The following is an 18,632-nucleotide window of genomic DNA, read 5'->3' as shown; positions in this document are numbered from 1 at the left end:
TGCTTCACATTTGCACTTTCAGACATGTTCATAGAACTGCGGGCTTCTGCTGAGGTTCACTGAGCAGTTTCTTCTGGTGCAGTTTGGGGTCAAGTGTTTTACTGGTAATGCAGATTTCACAGATGCGTTGGGAAAATCTAATTGGCAACTTTCCGGTTTCTAACCCAGTTCTCTTAATTTTTTTTTAAACCAGCACTTAATAAGAGGTCGATCTATCTCGGGTATACTTATAAAATGTAATATTATAATGTGTTGGACTCAGTGCCATGATATTGATAATGTGGGGACGTTATCAGTTTGACTGTAGGTCAACATAAGTAATCTGTCAGTATTGTTCAATAATACAACCTCCTGCTCATGTGTGTGTTGAGCTGTAGCTGTGTCATAAAGCCGTAACACAGCCTGAAAGATCAGCAAAGAACAACCAATGAACATATCGACACAGTATTAATATGACCATATTGTATATTAAAATTCCCCCCATATCTTGCTCAGTTTTCAGCAGTCTGGCTCGTAACGGATATTAAAAGCTATTGTTCCTCAAAGCTGCAACTCTGTAAAACATCCAGCAGTGCTCTACGCGGCTGGATGTTCTGTTGCCCACGGGCCCAAATGATGATGTCAAGACAGTAAAGAGTGCACAGTGTTGATGCATTGCTGATCCATCACCCCTCTCCACTCTCAGGACAGGAATCGCTCTGCGGTGAGTTTGTACTTCACAGTCATGTTCTGTTGAACACTGAGCAGCAACACCGGAACGGTTCGGGGCTGAAGGGCACTCCTCAAATGCACCTTCGGCTGTCGCTGCTTAAAAGCAGAGGCTGGGTGATAATTCAATTGGATGATTTATTGTCTTTCAATGCAATCATGTTGTGATTAAATCATATATTGAGATATTGTGATACACAATGACGTCACCTAAATTGATAACTAACTAGAATTTCTCAGAAAATCTGATTATTTTGCACTAAAGTTCTTAATTAAACGAGAAAATACACAAAGTACCTTTCATTTGTCAAGTGTTTAATTGCTTAAATGCTCGTTATGAATTTTCTAGACAGAGCGTCTTCGCCAAATGTGTTGATAGGAACTACCTGTTGTTGCTGCCGCTGTTGTGTTCCATAATGCAGAAAGTGTTTTTTGTTTTTTTTAAAACAGGAGTTTTTTAATCAAATATTTCTTATCGCCGTGAGATGCTGAACTACGCTTTCAGTTCTGTCAATAGCTTGAAACAGAAGGTGCTGAATTAATAATTCAAAGCTGTTGTGTTATTTCAGCAGAGCGCAGGTCGCCGATCCACCCCTGCATTTCCACCGGCTCACGTACTCGAGTGTGGTGCTATAATCTCCAAAGAGGTTATGCAACTGATTTTCTATTTTCGTTGTAGTTTAGATCCTAAGGTCTCCGGTTCTCCCATATAGTTTGAAGGTTGAAGTTTCATCTCAGTTTCAGGCTTTTGATCTATATTGTAAGAGTAAGCAGCCTCTTGTTAACTCCTCTCCGGGCCGTGTTTTGAGATAAGGTGTTTTGGGCGTTGTGTTATTATGTGCTCGTTATTTTCTGCGATGCTGTGTGTGTGTGTGTGGGAAGGATACCCCCGTCTCTCTCCTCCTCCTCTATCTCTCCATCTATTCCTCCCTCTCGGTGACAGCAGACCCCCTGCTCCTGTTTTTGTGACTCCAGCATAGCGTCTAATGAGCTCAGAAGAATTGCACCACAGGAAGAGTGACAGCCCCTGGTCATGTTTCCACCACCTCTCCTGCTGCTCTCCAATCCACACCCACTCCTCCATGTATCTGCGTGTAGCCACAGATATATTCGGATCCAGCGAGCTTCTCCTCTTTGAATAGTTTGGATATGCGTAACTCCCGGAAGCAATTTCTTTAGGGTGAAATAAAGGACGAGGGCAGCGTCATGCTGGTGAAAAAGTTCTGAAATGTTTCCTTGTTTTGGACAATGGATTTTAGGGAGAATTTAAGGCAAAACAACAGCTTACCTGCAGATCCATTACCTTGCTACTTTTCCAATTGCCCGCTTGACAAGCTATAAGCATCCTTTCAATTAGGGGTAGTAGGAAAATCAATATGGATGGCCTCACCAAAAGGAGTTTATTTTACATGATGCAAGCTGAAGCAATTGTGTTAAACCTCATTATCTAAGGGCCACAATGTTTTTCAGTCTTATTGTGTACGTCTGTGGGTAACATGTCGTCATATTCCTGAAAAGTTCCCCCCGGTATGACCGGCCTGTCTGTGCTGCCATGTGTTGTAACTGTTGTTATGTGCCTCCCATATCAATCGGTGCAGTGGGGTCAGCGGGTGGAGAGACTTGGTGACGAGGTGAACCGCCACCTACTGCACAATAATCACTTAATTGGAAAGCACTGTGAGGATACACAGCTTATTCTTTCACCTTCAATGCCTCCGAGGAGTCCAAACACACTGAGGCACAGTCAGTGGAGCAGTCTACTGCAGGTTTGCCTTACCTTGCAGAAGTTAGACTCCCGTTGTTTTTCAAAAAATCCATTAACAAGACTGAAAGTCTACAGCTCCACTGCAGGCCCCCTACAGCCTGCAGTGGTCATCAAACTCCACCACTTCAAACTGTTTTGACAGAATGAACACCGCACTGAGGGGTTTTGCCTTAAGGGAGTGAAGATACAAATGTTAATTTGTCCGAAATGTGGCCATAGATAGAGGAAAGGCCACATGGTCATTGGACTCAAGAAGGTTTATCTCCGTGCATCAAAAAACATACTGACGAGAGCTTCCGGCCACGGGGATGAGTAGAGCAACCTGTCGTGCTCACCTGCTTCCCTGCATCCTCCTTCTCTTTGTACAGTCTGCTACAAAGGTTTATCTTGGAAATTCAATTCCTTTTGAATTTTTAAACCTCCCAGAAAATCCAGCGGAAAATCAAAAGTGAACACAACAGTCTTACATTTCCTCAATTCAAAAGGCTTAGACTGAACGCTTCAAGTAGCTCCTATTCCTTTTCACATCAGTGTAGCAGGGATTGACTCACTGACTGGCGCGATGATGCCACGTTGGTGGGATCAGCGGCGGGACTGGACAGGCATTTAAACCTGCATCACCTCCCTCCTCTTCATCTTCCTTTTGGATGGGCCGATGTACTTAGCGGATTCCCACGCCGTGTCATCTTCCCTCTCACTCCGAGTCCGTTAACTTACCACGAAGCTTTTCCTTTTTATGTGGGACTTACGGGCTCCTTCCCTACGTCTCAAAGAGCTACAAATCAAAAGCCTGAGAAATCGTCTTCCTTTCAACATGTCCTCAAATGATGGTCCCTTTTCATCACGCTTGTTATTTTACTATTCAATTAAAATGTGCTGTACCGTACCTTCTCTAATACATAGTAAGTGCTCGAATTAAAATTGTGGAATATCCTAAACCTAAGAGCAGAGTCTGAGCGAGCGTTTAAATGTCCTCTCCCTCAGACGCCTTGGCCTGTCTGGTTGCTGCTTGTTACAACTAGCTGTGTAGTGGTTTGCTTGAAGCTCGTCTCTGTATTGCAGCAACATGCCTATATACTGTATATAATTATCATACATTACCATTTCAGGTCTGGGAAAAAAAACAACAACAAAAAACATTCTGTTTGCAGCAGAACCCCTGTCTGTTTTGACCTAATATTTATTCTTTGCACATTTAAGGAGACGTGTTTATTTTTTTTTTTCTTCCCCTCTGGGTTTGACTATGGACAGGGAGCTAAGTATGATGTACGATAAGGTCTGTGGGTGTGCTGTTTATTTTAGTTTCAGTTTTCGGAGTTTGCTTTCTGAATGGTAGGTAATTCCAGGCCCAAGGGTGACCCAGTTAAGAAGGCCATGTTTGTGTCTAAAGCTGGCTCTGTCTTCTCATCTCTAGGACACTGTTCTACTTTGCTGCTGTAAGGTGGAGCAGAGCCCCATTCTGCCTGAGAAAGCGGTGACTAGACGGACGGAAAGACTGCCCCCGTGAAGTGTGCTCCCTTTTCATGGATGCCAGGGTGGCCCCGCTGCACTTGTGGACGGTCCTTGTCCTCCTGACAGCAGAAGTGAAGTGGATCGATGCCGCGGAGGTCTACACCAACACCTGGGCCGTCCAGATCAATGGGGGGCCGGAGGAAGCCGACCGCATCGCCAGGGAACACGGTTTCATCAACCACGGCAACGTACGTCCTTCTTAAACACAAGCGTATGTGCGGGAATGTGTGTAGTTTGTCACTGCATGCGAGACTGTATCCATACACAACTCTGGCTTGTAGGTGAGCGTCAGTGTTAGAAAAAAGCTATTGTACATCAAAGCCGAGCATCAGAGAGCCAGACATGACCCCTCCAGGCAATCCTGTTTTTTTTTTGCAGCAGATTGCTGCAAAAGTATGGCCCGCTTCCCCGTCTCGTATTTTAAGTGGGGCATGGATGACTTCCTAACACACTGGCAGACAGTTGTGTTTACAGAGCAGTGTTAGGAATAGACGGGGAACAACAACACTGTTATTGCAGGGTCTCAAGAAAGGTTGTATTTAATCGCGATGTAGGTACTTTCGTTTTATGGCCGCCAGTTCGGCTTCTGTTTTTGGTTTTGCCAAGTCATTTTAATTAAATTAGCCGTCGTGTCGTGCATGCAGATAGGCGACAGAAAAATAATTTGAAGGGGTGAAGAATAGGGCTAAGAGGGGGGGAAGTAGACGGGCCTTCTTTTCTTAGTGGTGCGTTAAGTCGCTTGAATATCAAAATGCTTCAAAGGCTAAGCTTCACCATATTTGTGCTCAGCAGTTGACAGTGAGTCGCTATATGGTCCCTTCTTCCCCTGTTGCTCCACTTGAGACTTTACTTCATTTGCATGCGTCTTTGTGGAGCTGCCTGAGTGCTCCACACGCCAGTGAACAGCCTTCTGGATTACTTCTTAGGAATATGCGTAGGTGGTTCTGCATATTCCCACCCCACTTCTCCCCACCTTAAATAAAGAGGATTTTCTAAAAGAAGGGGTTTGCAAATTTAATTCGGGGCTCGTCTGTGCTTTTTTTGTACTTTGTCAACGATTGAGCTTTTGTCTGGAGTGCAAAGCCAGATGTTTTTAGTCTCGCTGTTATCATAGAGAGCAGTTGTCACATGGATTTACAGCAATCTGGACAATATTAGATGTGTGTGTCATTACTAAATGCTCTTTATCGTCCAGCACATTATATTAGATTGTTTTCATGTGCCTTAACGTTTCGCTCGTCTGAGGGACGTATACATTCTGCTTGGATCTGGAGTTCATTGTATTGATCTGGACAGTTGGTCCGACAGTGGAGACGCATTGTAGTTCGCAGTGAAAGAGTGTACATTAGGGGTAATGGTCCCTTACAGACTTTTACCCTGAACTGTTTCTGTGAGTTCTAGATAGAGAATCAATCTCTAATCTTAGTGAATTGGTTAAAATGAAATGTTAAATCTTGTGCTCACAGAGCACACATACACATTCCAGACAATCGCCCAGGGACACTCTCTTCCTCCGAACGAGGCAATCCTTCTTTCTTTCATAATCTCCTTATGTGATCACTTTCCCTAAAATAAAAAAACTTGTATGGCTTTCTTTCTCCTCTTTATGTCTCCTTCCCTCATGTCACCCAAACCACAAAGACATCAGCCTCAAATTCTGTCCCTTAGACCACTAGATTAATGTGGGGATGGATAGTTTTTATTCTCTCCCCCCCCCCCCCCCCCCCCCCGCCATGTTCATTTGTGATTGAGTCAAAGGAGTAGAGCTCGAAGCAGTCACAGGAGCGAGTCTACGACGGCTGTCACTGAATCTCTGGTGCCATGTGGCAGCTTTCCATTTTAGTGCATCTGACATTAAGCCACTGTGGACCCCGAGCGGGAGTGTTGCCTCAAAGTGGGCCCTAAAAAACAAATGCAGACTCACCTCATCCGAGCCAAGCAACAGTACCTTTCTCACCTCAGCCCACACGCTGTGGAAGAAACGCTACAGTGGAGGCAGATATTGCAACAGTGGATATAGATGTCTACAAGTTTAGAGATGGTGACAATGGATAATAACTAGAAGATAGGGTAAAAAAAAAGATAATTGACAATTTCCCATTGGAAAAATAAGAATTGAGTTTAGTATTAAGAACCGAAAAGCTTGAGTGCAGGATGACTGGAAGGGTGAAATTTAGTATTATCCACTGTCTGGAATTAGATTTTGTGTGAGTACATCTTCAGTCATTGTTTCACAGAGGCACCCAAATAAGTTTTATTTCAGTCTCTATTCCCTGAGTGGGTGCTATGAGAGACGGATGATGTACAGGATACGTGCCGTGCCTGTGTTGTGACAGTACAGTGTGGGTTATGTGAGGGTACGCGTTAAGCAAGGCTTTGTGAGGCTGCAGGGGCCCATAGGGGGAAATGGCTTAGTCATTTTTCAGTCATCCTTGGTTGTTCTACAGAGCCCTAGAAGAGAGCAAGGAGGCTGATGTAGCCTATAATCAGGAGGTAATGGGATTTTTATCACTAATGTGATTATGGGATCATCACGTAACTGATTGTTTGTTCCCTGCAGTGCTCAGAAATGCCTTATTGTCTTGGTGCGTCTTTAAGTATTTGCAGATTCACTTATATTGCTTCAGCTTCATTATATTTGAGTGGGAGTGAGGGAAATAGTGTGTGTGTGTGTGTGTGTGTGTGCGTGTGCGTGAGTGTGTGTGTGTGTGTGTGTGCGCGCACATGTGTTCAACACCAGGGCTTAAGTGTAAATGCCATCAAGACTTCCCGGTGTGCATCTGCAATTTAGAAGTTGCCGCGGAGGGTTGTTATATCTGTTTCTCTGTGATCTGTTCAATACTATGTGTGTGTTTTTGTTTTTTTTCTTCTAATAATGCTTTTGTGTCTGCGTGGGCGTTCCAGACCAGGGTTTAGAGCTAAATGTCACGTTGTGTTCTTGGTGAGCAGAGTCAGAATCATTGTTTTTACGAGGATGGGCAGGATCTGTGGGCGTTGACAGACTGAATCACCCCGCTCTGTGGAGTAGACGTCTAATGCCAGAGTCTCTCTCGCTCTCTCTCTCTCTCGCTCTCTCCATCTCTCCATTTGGGTCTCTTGGTCTCTTTCTATTTATATCTAACTTACCCCAAAATTTGGCTATAGTTTAAATGTAACCTGAAACACAGAAGATTATCCAACTTCCCGCCGTCTACTCCATCGGCCGTGGCCCTCTTCAAGAGCAGCAGGGAAGCAGTCCACTGGCTCCTGTGATGCTGAGGTAACAGGTAGTTTCCAGCTGGTCTGCAGATTGCACCCTGTGTCGGCTGATTGTACTATAATATTCCTTCAAAATTCAATTTCTAGCTTTTACAGACCACTGTTTCCTAATTTCATACCATAATAGCCCTATATATATACACACACACACACACACACACACACACACACACAAACCCATACCGGCTATGTTCTAGGTAGAATGTAATGCGTTCCAAGGCCATTGTGCGATACTCTGCACATGAAATCCTGCCAAGTGTGTGATGCACCAGCCTACTAGCTCATTCTCGCTCTCTCTCTCTTTGTCTATTGGATTCAAACGAGGTGTACTGGCATGAAATGTAACAAAATAAATACATGAAATGCATCTCACTAACTCTCTCTCTCTCTCATCTACTTATCCGGCTGTGTGAGCTGGACTGGCCACAATAGTTAGGATTGAATTCATGTTTCATTGCTTAAGAAATGACACTGATGCTTTTAAGAATGCACAAGTGCTCTGTGGGTGAGGAGAGTTAGATTTTTTTTTGAATTTGAGTTTTAAAGCGAGCTCCGTCGGGCTGATTGTGTCAGCTAGATAGTTGCTTTTATCTTGATTTCACTTGGGTTGTGTGCGATTGGGAGGCGTGTGTGTGTGTGCCCGTTCATTTGATTGTCTCGCTAATGTTTTTGTCCTCATTTTAAGGTAATAGTTTATTCTCTTACGCTCTGGTTCTCCAGCTTTGCCTGTTGTTGTCTCTCCAGTGCATATTCGTTCTGAGATGTTGATATCCTCACACTTTGCCACATAAACCAATGCTGCTCTGTTCTGCAGCAATGCCCGCGCCTGCAGTATTTGCTGTCTTCTATTTCCCCGAGGACTTTGAAGGGAAAATGAGGAGTGCCTCTCTGCGTAAAAGCTCTGAAGTCTTGCCGTTGGCACTTACAAATCACAATGAAAGAGTCTCCAGAGGGATTCATATATTATAATGGTACCAGGAGAATATTCTAAGAAAGTGTAAGAGTCTTACTCTTTTTTTTTTCATTTTTCTTCGCTCTGTCACGCTAATGTCCCAAGTCACTTTCAGAATAATTTGTTTGTCTTTTTTCCTTTATTTATTTTTCACTGCAGTAAATGTACCCTTTGTTTGATGTTTCTGAAGTCATTAATCTCAATCCTAATGTCTGATCCCCCGTGTAAACAAGCGCTCATTTTCAAACTGTAATTTATTAGCTAATTATGGAGTTTAAGCCAGTTGAAACAAATCTTCATCCACTTACTTATTTGTATTCGATAACTTCTTTATGTCATTGTAGTCGCCAAAATGGTCATGATCCTGACAAAACCAAATAACTTCTGAAAAAACAAAGTTGAGTGGTAATCCATTTAACAGGAGCTTGGTTGACATATAGTATTGGGTCATAATAGCAAGTTAGCATTATAGTGTGTATGCTTTATTCTTACATGGAGCTACAAATGTAAAATATGCAGCGTGGCTCTTAGTGTGTTTACATTTTCATCTTGTTGGTTATACTGTGAGTGAGTTATTAACTCAAAATATGAATATTCATACAGAGTGATTGACAAACTGATTAATTTCTACTCTCGCAGCGTCATTTCGTCCCAAACATCATTGAGCTGCATGACATTATCCAAAGCCCCAGACAGATGAGGATCCTCCATATCCAGATGTAATTTCTCATCAATACCAAATCCATCCAATACTAATCCAATACCACAGCATCCCTATCATGTTATGTGTGCTACCACACAACAATCTGAGTCTGAATTTGTGAAGACTTTGTGAAATTGAAAGGACTGTAAACATGAAGGGTCCTTTTAGTCAGAGCTTGTATTTTGTCATTTCAGTGTTACTCAATGTGTTGGAAAAACAGCTCGGCTTCAGAGCATTTGTTGATAAATCATTATGTGGAATACTCTTTTCTGTAATAGCCTGATTGCTTTTGCAAGCCACAGCTCCTCGACACCCAGCTGGTGCCTCAGTCTGAGCTGACCAGAGGTTGTAAATCTGTCCCACATATGGGTAGTTAAAAATGTTTCCTGATGGCACCAAGATGTTTAAGGATGTGTCTTGTGGCTACATAATTAAAATAACACATTATTTATTAATCTATTATTTTAAAAAAAAGAAGTAATTCATAAAAATTTGTATTTTTGAATATATTTTTGGTACTAATTCCCCCAGTCACTAGAAACTTCACAGTGTTTTCGGAGCTCGTTAAAAAATATTCCATAATAGACCAACTAATATAAACCAGTCTTCATATCTTCATATCATACCCTCCTGTATCAAGAGGTATAATGATTTGTAATCTACTTTTACTATGCAGACATTAACATAAAAAGGATACTTCTCTGGAGTAACATGTGCGGAGTAACAGGAGTTAACATGCCTGCTGGCATTATATGTCATTTTCCTCAGCCTTGGGTTCTTCCTTGGTTGTTGCTTCTGTATCTAGATGCACTTCTCTATCTCTCCGTGTGTGTGTGTGTGTGTGTGTGTGTGTGTGTGTGTGTGTGTGTGTGTGTGTGTGTGTGTGTGTGTGTGTGTGTGTGTGTGTGTGTGTGTGTGTGTGTGTGTGTGTGTGTGTGTGTGTGTGTGTGTGTGTCCACGCGCTTTTGTTTTTGTGATGGTTAGTTATCTTAAAGTTTCATGCAACCTTCTGCTCCTACTTACTGCCTCACAGCCGTACTGTAAAGCATTTGTGACTGCCTGCCTGCTGGCACACCAATCTACAGCCTGTTCTGGCATTAGCTTGTCATGGAGAAAATTGCCAGCATATTATTTGCAGTAGATTTACTCTTGTGTTGAAAGGGGGGGCCGGGGGGGTGGCGGGCATTTTTTTGTTGGCATTGCATTAACAAACACACAGTTCTCAAGGCCACTTGGCATTTGAACAAGTAGTCCTCTTCCTATTGATATGTGTACTTAGTTATGAAATGTAAATCAGACTGTAATGGTTGAAGCCTCCTTGTTGGGTGCTTGTCTTCCTGTTTTTGTTTTTCTGTTTCTTTGCAATCTTCTCATTTGCCTTTGTGGCTGCCATTTTTACTTTCTATCCTCTTTATTATCTTCTTCTTAAACGGTCCAATATTTGCAGGTCCGGTCTCCAGTCTCCCTTTTTCTTCTACCCACTCTCTTCCCCTCTTTCAGTTGTCCTCGCCACCCTTTCTTCATCCTCTAGCTTTCACTCTATTTCAGTGTTTACTGATCTGAGTGAAGTGTACCTCCTCGTCCCAGAGCTATCTCTCATTCAAATGCACCACTTCATTATATGGCGCCTGCAGCTACAGACCTTTTTAGCTGTTCCCAAAAATGTCTCCTCGAAATAGGTTGGTGCTATGCCAGAGATCCACAGAAATCATTGCTCAAAAGATACTCAAAACTATGTTTTATAAGTAAAAAATCTTGTTAAGTCTGCTACTAACAGTGCTTTGGTAACAGTGCTTTGGTAAGGCATATTGTTTTCGTCGTGTGATGTCTCAAAGACTAGACAGCATAGATAACGTGTGTGGAAAAGGATAAAGTTTATCAGACTGCTCTGTTTCCTCTGAGATATGGAGCTAGCCATGCTTGTGCATTGTCTGCCTCCATTCAGGTCTCTTTTATTCAGGGAGGACCTTTTAAGAATACCTCACATTCATAATCTGCCCATTATCGATTTAGGCTGGCTTTAACTAAATTGAAGTTGGAACATTCCTTTTGTAAGATATTGACTTCTGTTCACATGGAGGAATGTAGCGACAGTATAATTCAGCCTTGGCTTCAGCTACAATTGCCGCCACTTTGCGAGTTTGTCTCCTTCTACAGCTACTATATTTCACTTCCACGGCTGTTCTCTGTGGCAAGCTGAGTTTTATAGCATGGTACAGTGGAGGCTGAACATACCACGCCCTAGCATTAAAAACACATGACCAAACGCTATTTCATATATCAATATGGGAATGTGATACTCGTCACATGATCCAGTTTGTCCAAGAGTGTTAAGGATAAAAGTAATACAAGTATTATTTCATGATCGTGTGAGTCATGTAAGGATCCTGCGTATCAAGCCATTGAAGATTGAGTTTACAGTGAAGAATATCTCTATGTTTGCCTCACTGTATATGTATGATTGACTTCAATGAATAATGTTAACGCAATTCAATATTAGAGCTTGATAACAAATAGCGTTTTTAATGCTTATACTTCTGGTGTTTTGTTCAGGATAGTGTTGATTTTAGTTTGTGTTAGACAGGGTTAGCTAAAAAAATCATTCTCTATTGAACTAATGCTTCCTTCGCATAGTCTTCAGACCATTTTAAGTTTCAGAACTGAAGCCCTTGTTCCAGGACTATTTCATGACATTAGAGAGGGCACGTTACCATGATATCAGTCCTTGTTGGTTTCCTTCACTGAACGTTCCTCAAGGGTCCTTGGCAGTTGAATTTGGCTTGATGTCTGTGAGCAGAGGCGTAGATCAGATGTAATATATGTGTGTGCAGACCTTGTGTGTGACATTATTCCAAAGAAATCCTCGGTTGTTGCCTAGCAAATGCAACTGTCAGGGTGTTTGCCTGCACCGTACGTGCAGCATTCAGGTGTGTATTGCAGAACAGTTTGTGTAACAGCCGACGACAGCTCGTTTAAAAGTAGGCTGCATAATGTGCAGTCAGACGTGTTTTGCTGAATTTGCTCAGGCTTGTGAACTCCATCATGACAGACGAGTTACTACAGACATTTACAATATCGCTGCGAAGCAACTCACTGAGAAGCTCCGCCTCTGAATTGCTCTGTCGTTCTGTTTATTGCATCGATGCATCAATTAGAAATGATGCCAACTTAATGCATTGATCTGCTAAAAGAAATGATCAAATGCCTTCGGCTTTAGCAGCAATCAATATGAAACACTTTGACTTGCAATATTAAAATTTAAATGAAACGACTCGATACTTTGCCAGGATTAAAAAACAGAAACTGTCTGTGTCGCTGCTACTGCCACTACTGCCACCACTATAGCTGCCACTGACAGAGACTTGCTGCTAATGTCACTACTACACAGGCTGCTGCTATACTGCTCAGAGTAAAATGTGTGCCAAACCTTGATTGGGCATAAGTAAACACATTTTTTAAATTGTAATCAGTATAGAAGAACCCATTTCTGTTTCCCCAAAAGGAACTGAATCACACCAGAAAAGAAGAATAAGAATAAGTCCTCTTGAAGCAAATTGCCAGCTTGAATAATTACATTAAATCGATGCCAGAAATCCACACGCACCATTTTAAGTGTGAAAAAAGTTTCCTTCTTTTGAGTTCTACGGTAGAGCTTGGGAAATCATCCCTTATCCTGCCCGCAGGTTAAAAACAACTATGCACAGACCTTGAGTCAGTCTTTGACTCTCCACATTGGGAATAACCTCAAGCACGCTGCATACCAAACAACAGGAATATTCAAGCAATGCAGGTACTCGCTCATCGCCATGCGTTTGTTTTTCCCACTGTTGACCTAATTTAAAAAACCCTTTTTTATGTGAGCATTCCCATCTTGGCTTTGAGAAAATAATATTAGAAATGTAATATGCGGGTATCAAGAAGGGTATGAATGAAAATACGAATTAGAAATAAAACTATACAGTTGTAGGTGAGGGGGGGAATTGTTCCCCAGAGGTGCGAGTGCGGGATCAGATTAGTGCTCAGCCAGCATCAGGGGCGTTTCAAGGATTCAAAGAAAGGGCTGGCTTAGCCCCAAGGGGAGTGGCATGTTCGCCAATATTTTTTGGGGCCCCTTTGGCGCCACGGATATCCATTGTTTCAGACAGTTCATAGATTGGTTCACTCAGAAAGAGTGCAGCGTTTCCCTGTCGGCTAGTTGCCTGGTAGCTTTGCCATGCAACAACACTGTCCCTATGTGTTTGTGCCATCTCGTGCTTGCCAAAGATAAACAATGCTTTCTTCCAGTTCTTGCAGCCACTACTGACCAAAGCATCATGTTTGATGTTTTTGCCAAACAAACTACATGGAAAGCAGAAAGCTGCATTATGGTTGACTGAATATTCCAACCAACTGTGCTTCTCAAACCAGCTGTGGTAAAATGACCTGTTCTGAGCACCAAAGCTGTCCTGTGGGTAGCTCTTCAGCTTAACCCGTCTGGGCCCTGTGTCTTTTTCACCTAAATCATTAGTTGCTGCAGCTGCTTGGTCTGTCTCTTCCTGTAGACCACTAACCTCCATCACACCGGCTCCTTCAGCCCCGTCAGTCTCCTGCTTCTCTCTCTCATCTGCCTGGGCGGAGCTGCCACCTCTCCTAAAGAATCTTCTTATATCCATCTGGTCAATGAATTGGATGATATACCGGCTTCAGCCCCCCTAAAATAGGCCTAACGACGCCCCTGGCCAGCATTACATTCTGAACACAACTTTGTATCCACACTCGGTGCAGTCTGAAGCCTACACGTGTGCAAACGATAAGTAATTTGACTGTGATGGAGGACACAAGACAGGTTATTAAGAAGTTATTAGTTTTTGTCTGCTGTGTGCCCATATTTGTCTTGAAATGTCATATATCTTTGGATACCTCACAATGAAATCTTTTATTTGATATTTTAGCATTTGATATTTCTTTTTTTTTATTTCATATCCTGTTTGGATGCTGGTATAATGCCTTTTATTCTTCTTTTCTTTGTTACGTACAACAGTCCGTGACTATTTTAAGAGCCCACGAAATGTAAATCAGAGTTCAGTACACAGAGATGATTCGGATGAGAGGGAGTTCGGCAGGGTTTCATGGTTGAATGTTTGCACAGCTTTCATAATGCTTTGAGTTTTCTTTTAATTTGTAGAGTTATTGATGAAAGCCACAACAACAGCGGAAATGAAATACCTTAGTTAAATGTAATATGCCCACAATACAGAAATGTACTGGGAGCACTGGCTGTGAATTGAAGCTTATCCTATGTGCGTATGGAGAATTTGCGCCTCTGCCTTAGAAACCTGCCTTAGAAACCGTCCTATGGTACTTACACATCCGGCTCACTAACGCAAGATGCCAGCTCAACTGTGATGCATCAAAGTGACAAATGAGTCCCTCACTTCACAATTACTTACAAGTGAGTTTGTCAGGCCATTTCCATTCCGCATGTTATTTGTGACTATTGATGTCTGTGATCTTCTGCAAAAGACTGCTGCGGCAATCAAGAACCAGCATCCCGTCTTTCATTTGACTACAGGGGGGGTTTTATTACAAGAGAAGCAAAACAATAATTGAGAATTTATTTTCTCTTGCAGCATACGAATCACCAAGCACCCTGACCTCCCCGCTGTGTTCTGCTTTGTTTCCGGGATCGTGTGGGAAGGGAAAAATAACGCTATCATTTTCCATTTAATAAGTAAAAGACAAATCAAATTAAACTTTTTTTTCAATCAACACCATATCTTCATTGCCATGCACAGACAGGCCCGAGCCCAGACCGTGTGGTCTGTGAGCTCTTTCCTCCCTTTATCCCAAAGAAACGTCTGATAAGCTGATATGACGCCAGAAAGAAAGTTCTGCAAAGTGTACTTTGTGCTGCAGTAAAAGTAAAAAAAGAAGAAAGAAATTGACCTTTTGAGGGAAGCAGAGTGGAGAAGTAAAAGGTCTGCGAGGCTGCAGATATCAGCCTCCCCTCTGAAGCGTGACACTTGGTCAATTGCGAGCTGATGCGATTTAGCCGAGACAAGACAGAGAGTGATGGTGAAATAACAAAGCGGCCGGGCCCCCCGGACTCATGCGCTTTTGGTGATCAGGTAGCTTCTCCCTGGAGTTCACACAAAGTTGGTGGATTCGTTTTTTTCATCAATAACTGTTGACAGTGGATAGTGGCTACTCTGTCATATCATTTATGAGCAAACAGACAGACAATGGGCGGTCTAATGAATAGCCCTTTAAAATGTATTCATACATAGCGTTCAGATTTATATACATACGGATGAAAGCTGCTCCCTGAAATGTATGGATTTTAAATTTAACTATGAACAATTGCGTTGGTAGTGGCTAATGATCCTTGTGCAGCCATTAGAGTTCTTCTGGTTGAGTGGATGGGTGCTGTCAGGCAGCCCCTCACTAGGAGAAAGGGAGTTGTGTGTAATAGTTAAAGTATAATACAGTTAGAACATTCTCAGCCTGAATAATGAAGGAGAGTGTCTGCCACGTGGAAAGAATACCGCTCACAGTAGAGGACGAATGCCGAATACGTTTGCAGTGTTCGTCTCCAGTTTCAGTCTCCTTTAGGATCCTTTGTGGGCAAAGACAGAGCGCCGAGCCGCATGAGCAGCTCTGTCTAAAATTTAAACGATGCGGAGGTTCTTCAAATTGCGTTCCCTAAAATAAAACTGACATGAAAGAGTGGAGCAACTGACCCAGAACATACCAGGGGCTTTTCGTTCAAATGGTATTTACAACCTTCTGGCTCTTAGCGCCTGATAAAGAGTTTGTCTCAGATATACAGTGGTTTCAGTGGGAAATGGGCTCTTTAGGGCTAGTTTAATGCTGTACCTTCGGTTTGTATTCCTTAGCCCATGATGCTTATCCCTTATAACTCCAAACCAACTTTCTGTTCTGTGTGCAGAAGCTTGCACCAACTAAAACATACTTTTTTTTGGAGGGGGGGCGGTTTTCATTAACTGATGAAAGAAATACAATTTCCACACATCTTGATTATTGTATTTTACATGGTCATAATAAGGAGTAATGCACCCTCTCCTTAAATGTCCCTCCATTAAGAGGTTGGATAGAATAGTGCGCACTATAACTTTTGAGGCTACATTATACTGTAATGGGAAAGATGACATGCATTATTTATGTCTACTTTTTTGTGTACACTGGTAGCTTTTGTAAAGCCCCCCTCCATGCTACTTCTGTCCTCCGTCTATGCTGCATTAGTTCTGCAATAGAGGTTGCAGGCTATCCCGTCTCAGATGTTGAATTGTAGAACTGATTGGGAATGTTGTAATACAGGACTTTTAATTTTCCAAACAACACCTTTTTGGCAGTGGAGAAGCTTAATTCATACCATAGTACATGCTGTGTTTTTGCCATAACCAAGTAGAGTCATTGCACGGCTCAACCCATATGCCCATATATACCTGTATATGTTTGGACAATGCAGAAAAACAGGTGGGGTTTATTTATCAGGCAAACAGTCACTAACACAATGCTTGATATACTACAATAAGAAACAGTAATGAACTCAGATATTATCTGGATTCTTTTTTAAATCCTCTGTACTTTAGTTTGGCTTTTTTCTCGGACCCGAAGTATTAGTATGACATCATGATTCTTGTGAAATCTTTTCAAGCAATCTTATTGACATTGTGTTTTGTCTTAATCAGGCGGTTTTTCCCCCACAGATTAAAAATGACAATGTGTTGTGGCAAAAGTTTCAGTTTTCACTATTTCTTTGAATGGAGCAAAATAAATGTAATTATTTATATCCTCAACATTTTAATAGTTTTTTTTATTTCGAGACGATTAACATTGTTTTCAGGAAGGTGGTGAAATAAGTTAGTGTGGAGCCCCGGTGACCCACTGAGTTTTACTGCACTGAAAACCATCAACATCCCTGTCTACAGTGACGCAGACACTCGAGCAAGCTTTAGACGGACACGTTAATGCGCATTTTATATGGTTTTCTATGTTTACATGAGGTATTATCTATGCTATAGACATGGTGAAATGATTTCAGTGTGTATGAGTACTTTTTCAGCACTGTTTAACAATACTGTGGTAATACTGGTAATGGTGACCGTTTTGGTGACTATAATGGTGATGTGAAATGTTCACACCGTTTCATCTCTCTGGGCCGCACTTCTAGAGCAGTGTTGGGATGGAGTACATTTTTTGTTGAGCGATGACAATTGAGAAGATTCCTTCAAAGCTGTCAACTGAATGACGGAGATGCTTCTCCTCAAGTTTTTGTCATAAGCGTAATGGCATTCGGCTCTTAGCTCCATTGTTGGTGTTTGTTGTGGGAGGATTGGGAAAAGACGAACAGCATGGTACACCAGGCTGTCTTCATCCAGCCTTCAGAAAGTCTCAGTGTCTCTGTTATGGATGTAAGGGAGGAAATTGAAAAACAAAATGAGGTTACAAATATATGACGTTTCCCAGGATTTTAATCCCTTTGTTGTGTTTTGCAGGAAGCCTTCCCAGTGTGCTCCGGTCCTAAGCGTAATAGAAGAAAGTCTTAAAGGTAGTAGTCCTATGATGTAGTTTACCAGAAAGCTTCAGCCATTCATCATTGTTATGAAGGCTATCATGGGACCTTGCACAAGAGTCTTTTATAATAAATGCTTCGTTCTCTCATATTTTCTGTGCTGCCACACAAATGAATGCACCCCACACTGCCGCTATGAGTGGAAGGTTAGTCCTTCTGCTGCATTAGATTTATATAAGCCTGCTGCAATATGATATCCTCAAACTCTTGGATCCTAAATATAAACCTACAATGGCTGAACTCCTTCCCCTTCTCAAAAATAGTTGTTTTCTAAATCATCTTCCAATTATGTTTGTCTTCTCTCCTCTTTAGACTGTGTTAGTTTGTGCTTGTGTTTGCTAATCCCCGCTTCTACTAATCCCACTGTGTTGTGTCGAGATGAAATGGTTGCAAATGTCATGCCCTTTGCTGCAAAGTGGGATGTTTTGCTTTGAATCGCACCATAACAAAGCGCGCCTGATTTGGCTGGCCGAATGCCATGGGACAAAGCGCTCTTTAAAAGCTTAATTCATGCTCGGTCATTAAATAACCTGATCGTTGTCTCAACAACACCGTCACGCCCTGTGTTCATACCTTGCCGACAATAAATAACAACACGGATGAATTATTAAACGGCGTGAACTCTTGAGTTTTTCTCATGAGGGTGGAAGTCGAGGGGCATGAGTTTTACTAGTGCATTGGCATAGCTATAAATAGAAATAAAATGTCTATCACTGCAGACTATATGTTCTTACATTCTTTACTGCACGTCAAGGAAGTAGCAGTGAACCTTCAATCACACAACACAGCAGTCCTTGATGTTACCTGCTTCTTTACAAAATTCTGTATGCACGCAGCAGTGAGAGGAATACCCTGCGGCACTTTTTTCAGCTTGAAATATGTCATTTCTTTCATGGCAGAATGATCTTGATGTCCATAATAAATCACATTAAGAGTACTCGTGCTTATTTGTGAAGGATGTGATTTTTTGCCTGTTGTTTCTCATTGTGGTCCTTTTTTTAACTGCTTCACCATCCGCTCTGACTTCGGCACAAAGCTCCCTTACAGAGTTTATTTCAGGCGCTCGTGGAGCTATGCAAAGCTCAAGCTCCCATTCTCAATACACAGGGACCCGGTTCTCAAACTCTCCATGTTTTGATGGCCTCGGCTTTCTGTGCTT

At 42.2% G+C, this 18,632-nt stretch overlaps 1 protein-coding gene across 2 annotated transcripts in view; it reads left to right on the top strand.

Moving 5' to 3' along the window:
- The window catches only part of furinb (furin (paired basic amino acid cleaving enzyme) b), a 66,315-nt gene that overhangs the window by 1,516 nt on the left and 46,167 nt on the right, over positions 1-18,632 (top strand). For both annotated transcript variants that reach the window (XM_079162994.1, XM_079162993.1), the window contains exon 2: positions 3,888-4,173. In XM_079162994.1, the coding sequence (XP_079019120.1) occupies positions 3,997-4,173 (177 nt within the window). In that variant the 5' untranslated portion in view covers positions 3,888-3,996. The remainder of the gene's footprint in view (positions 1-3,887; positions 4,174-18,632) is intronic.

This window comes from Pholis gunnellus (assembly GCF_910591455.1).
Source record: "Pholis gunnellus genome assembly, chromosome: 7".
NCBI classification, from domain to species: Eukaryota; Metazoa; Chordata; class Actinopteri; order Perciformes; family Pholidae; genus Pholis; species Pholis gunnellus.
Note: the sequence above shows the minus strand (reverse complement) of the source record. Positions and strands in the feature narration are given on the sequence as shown.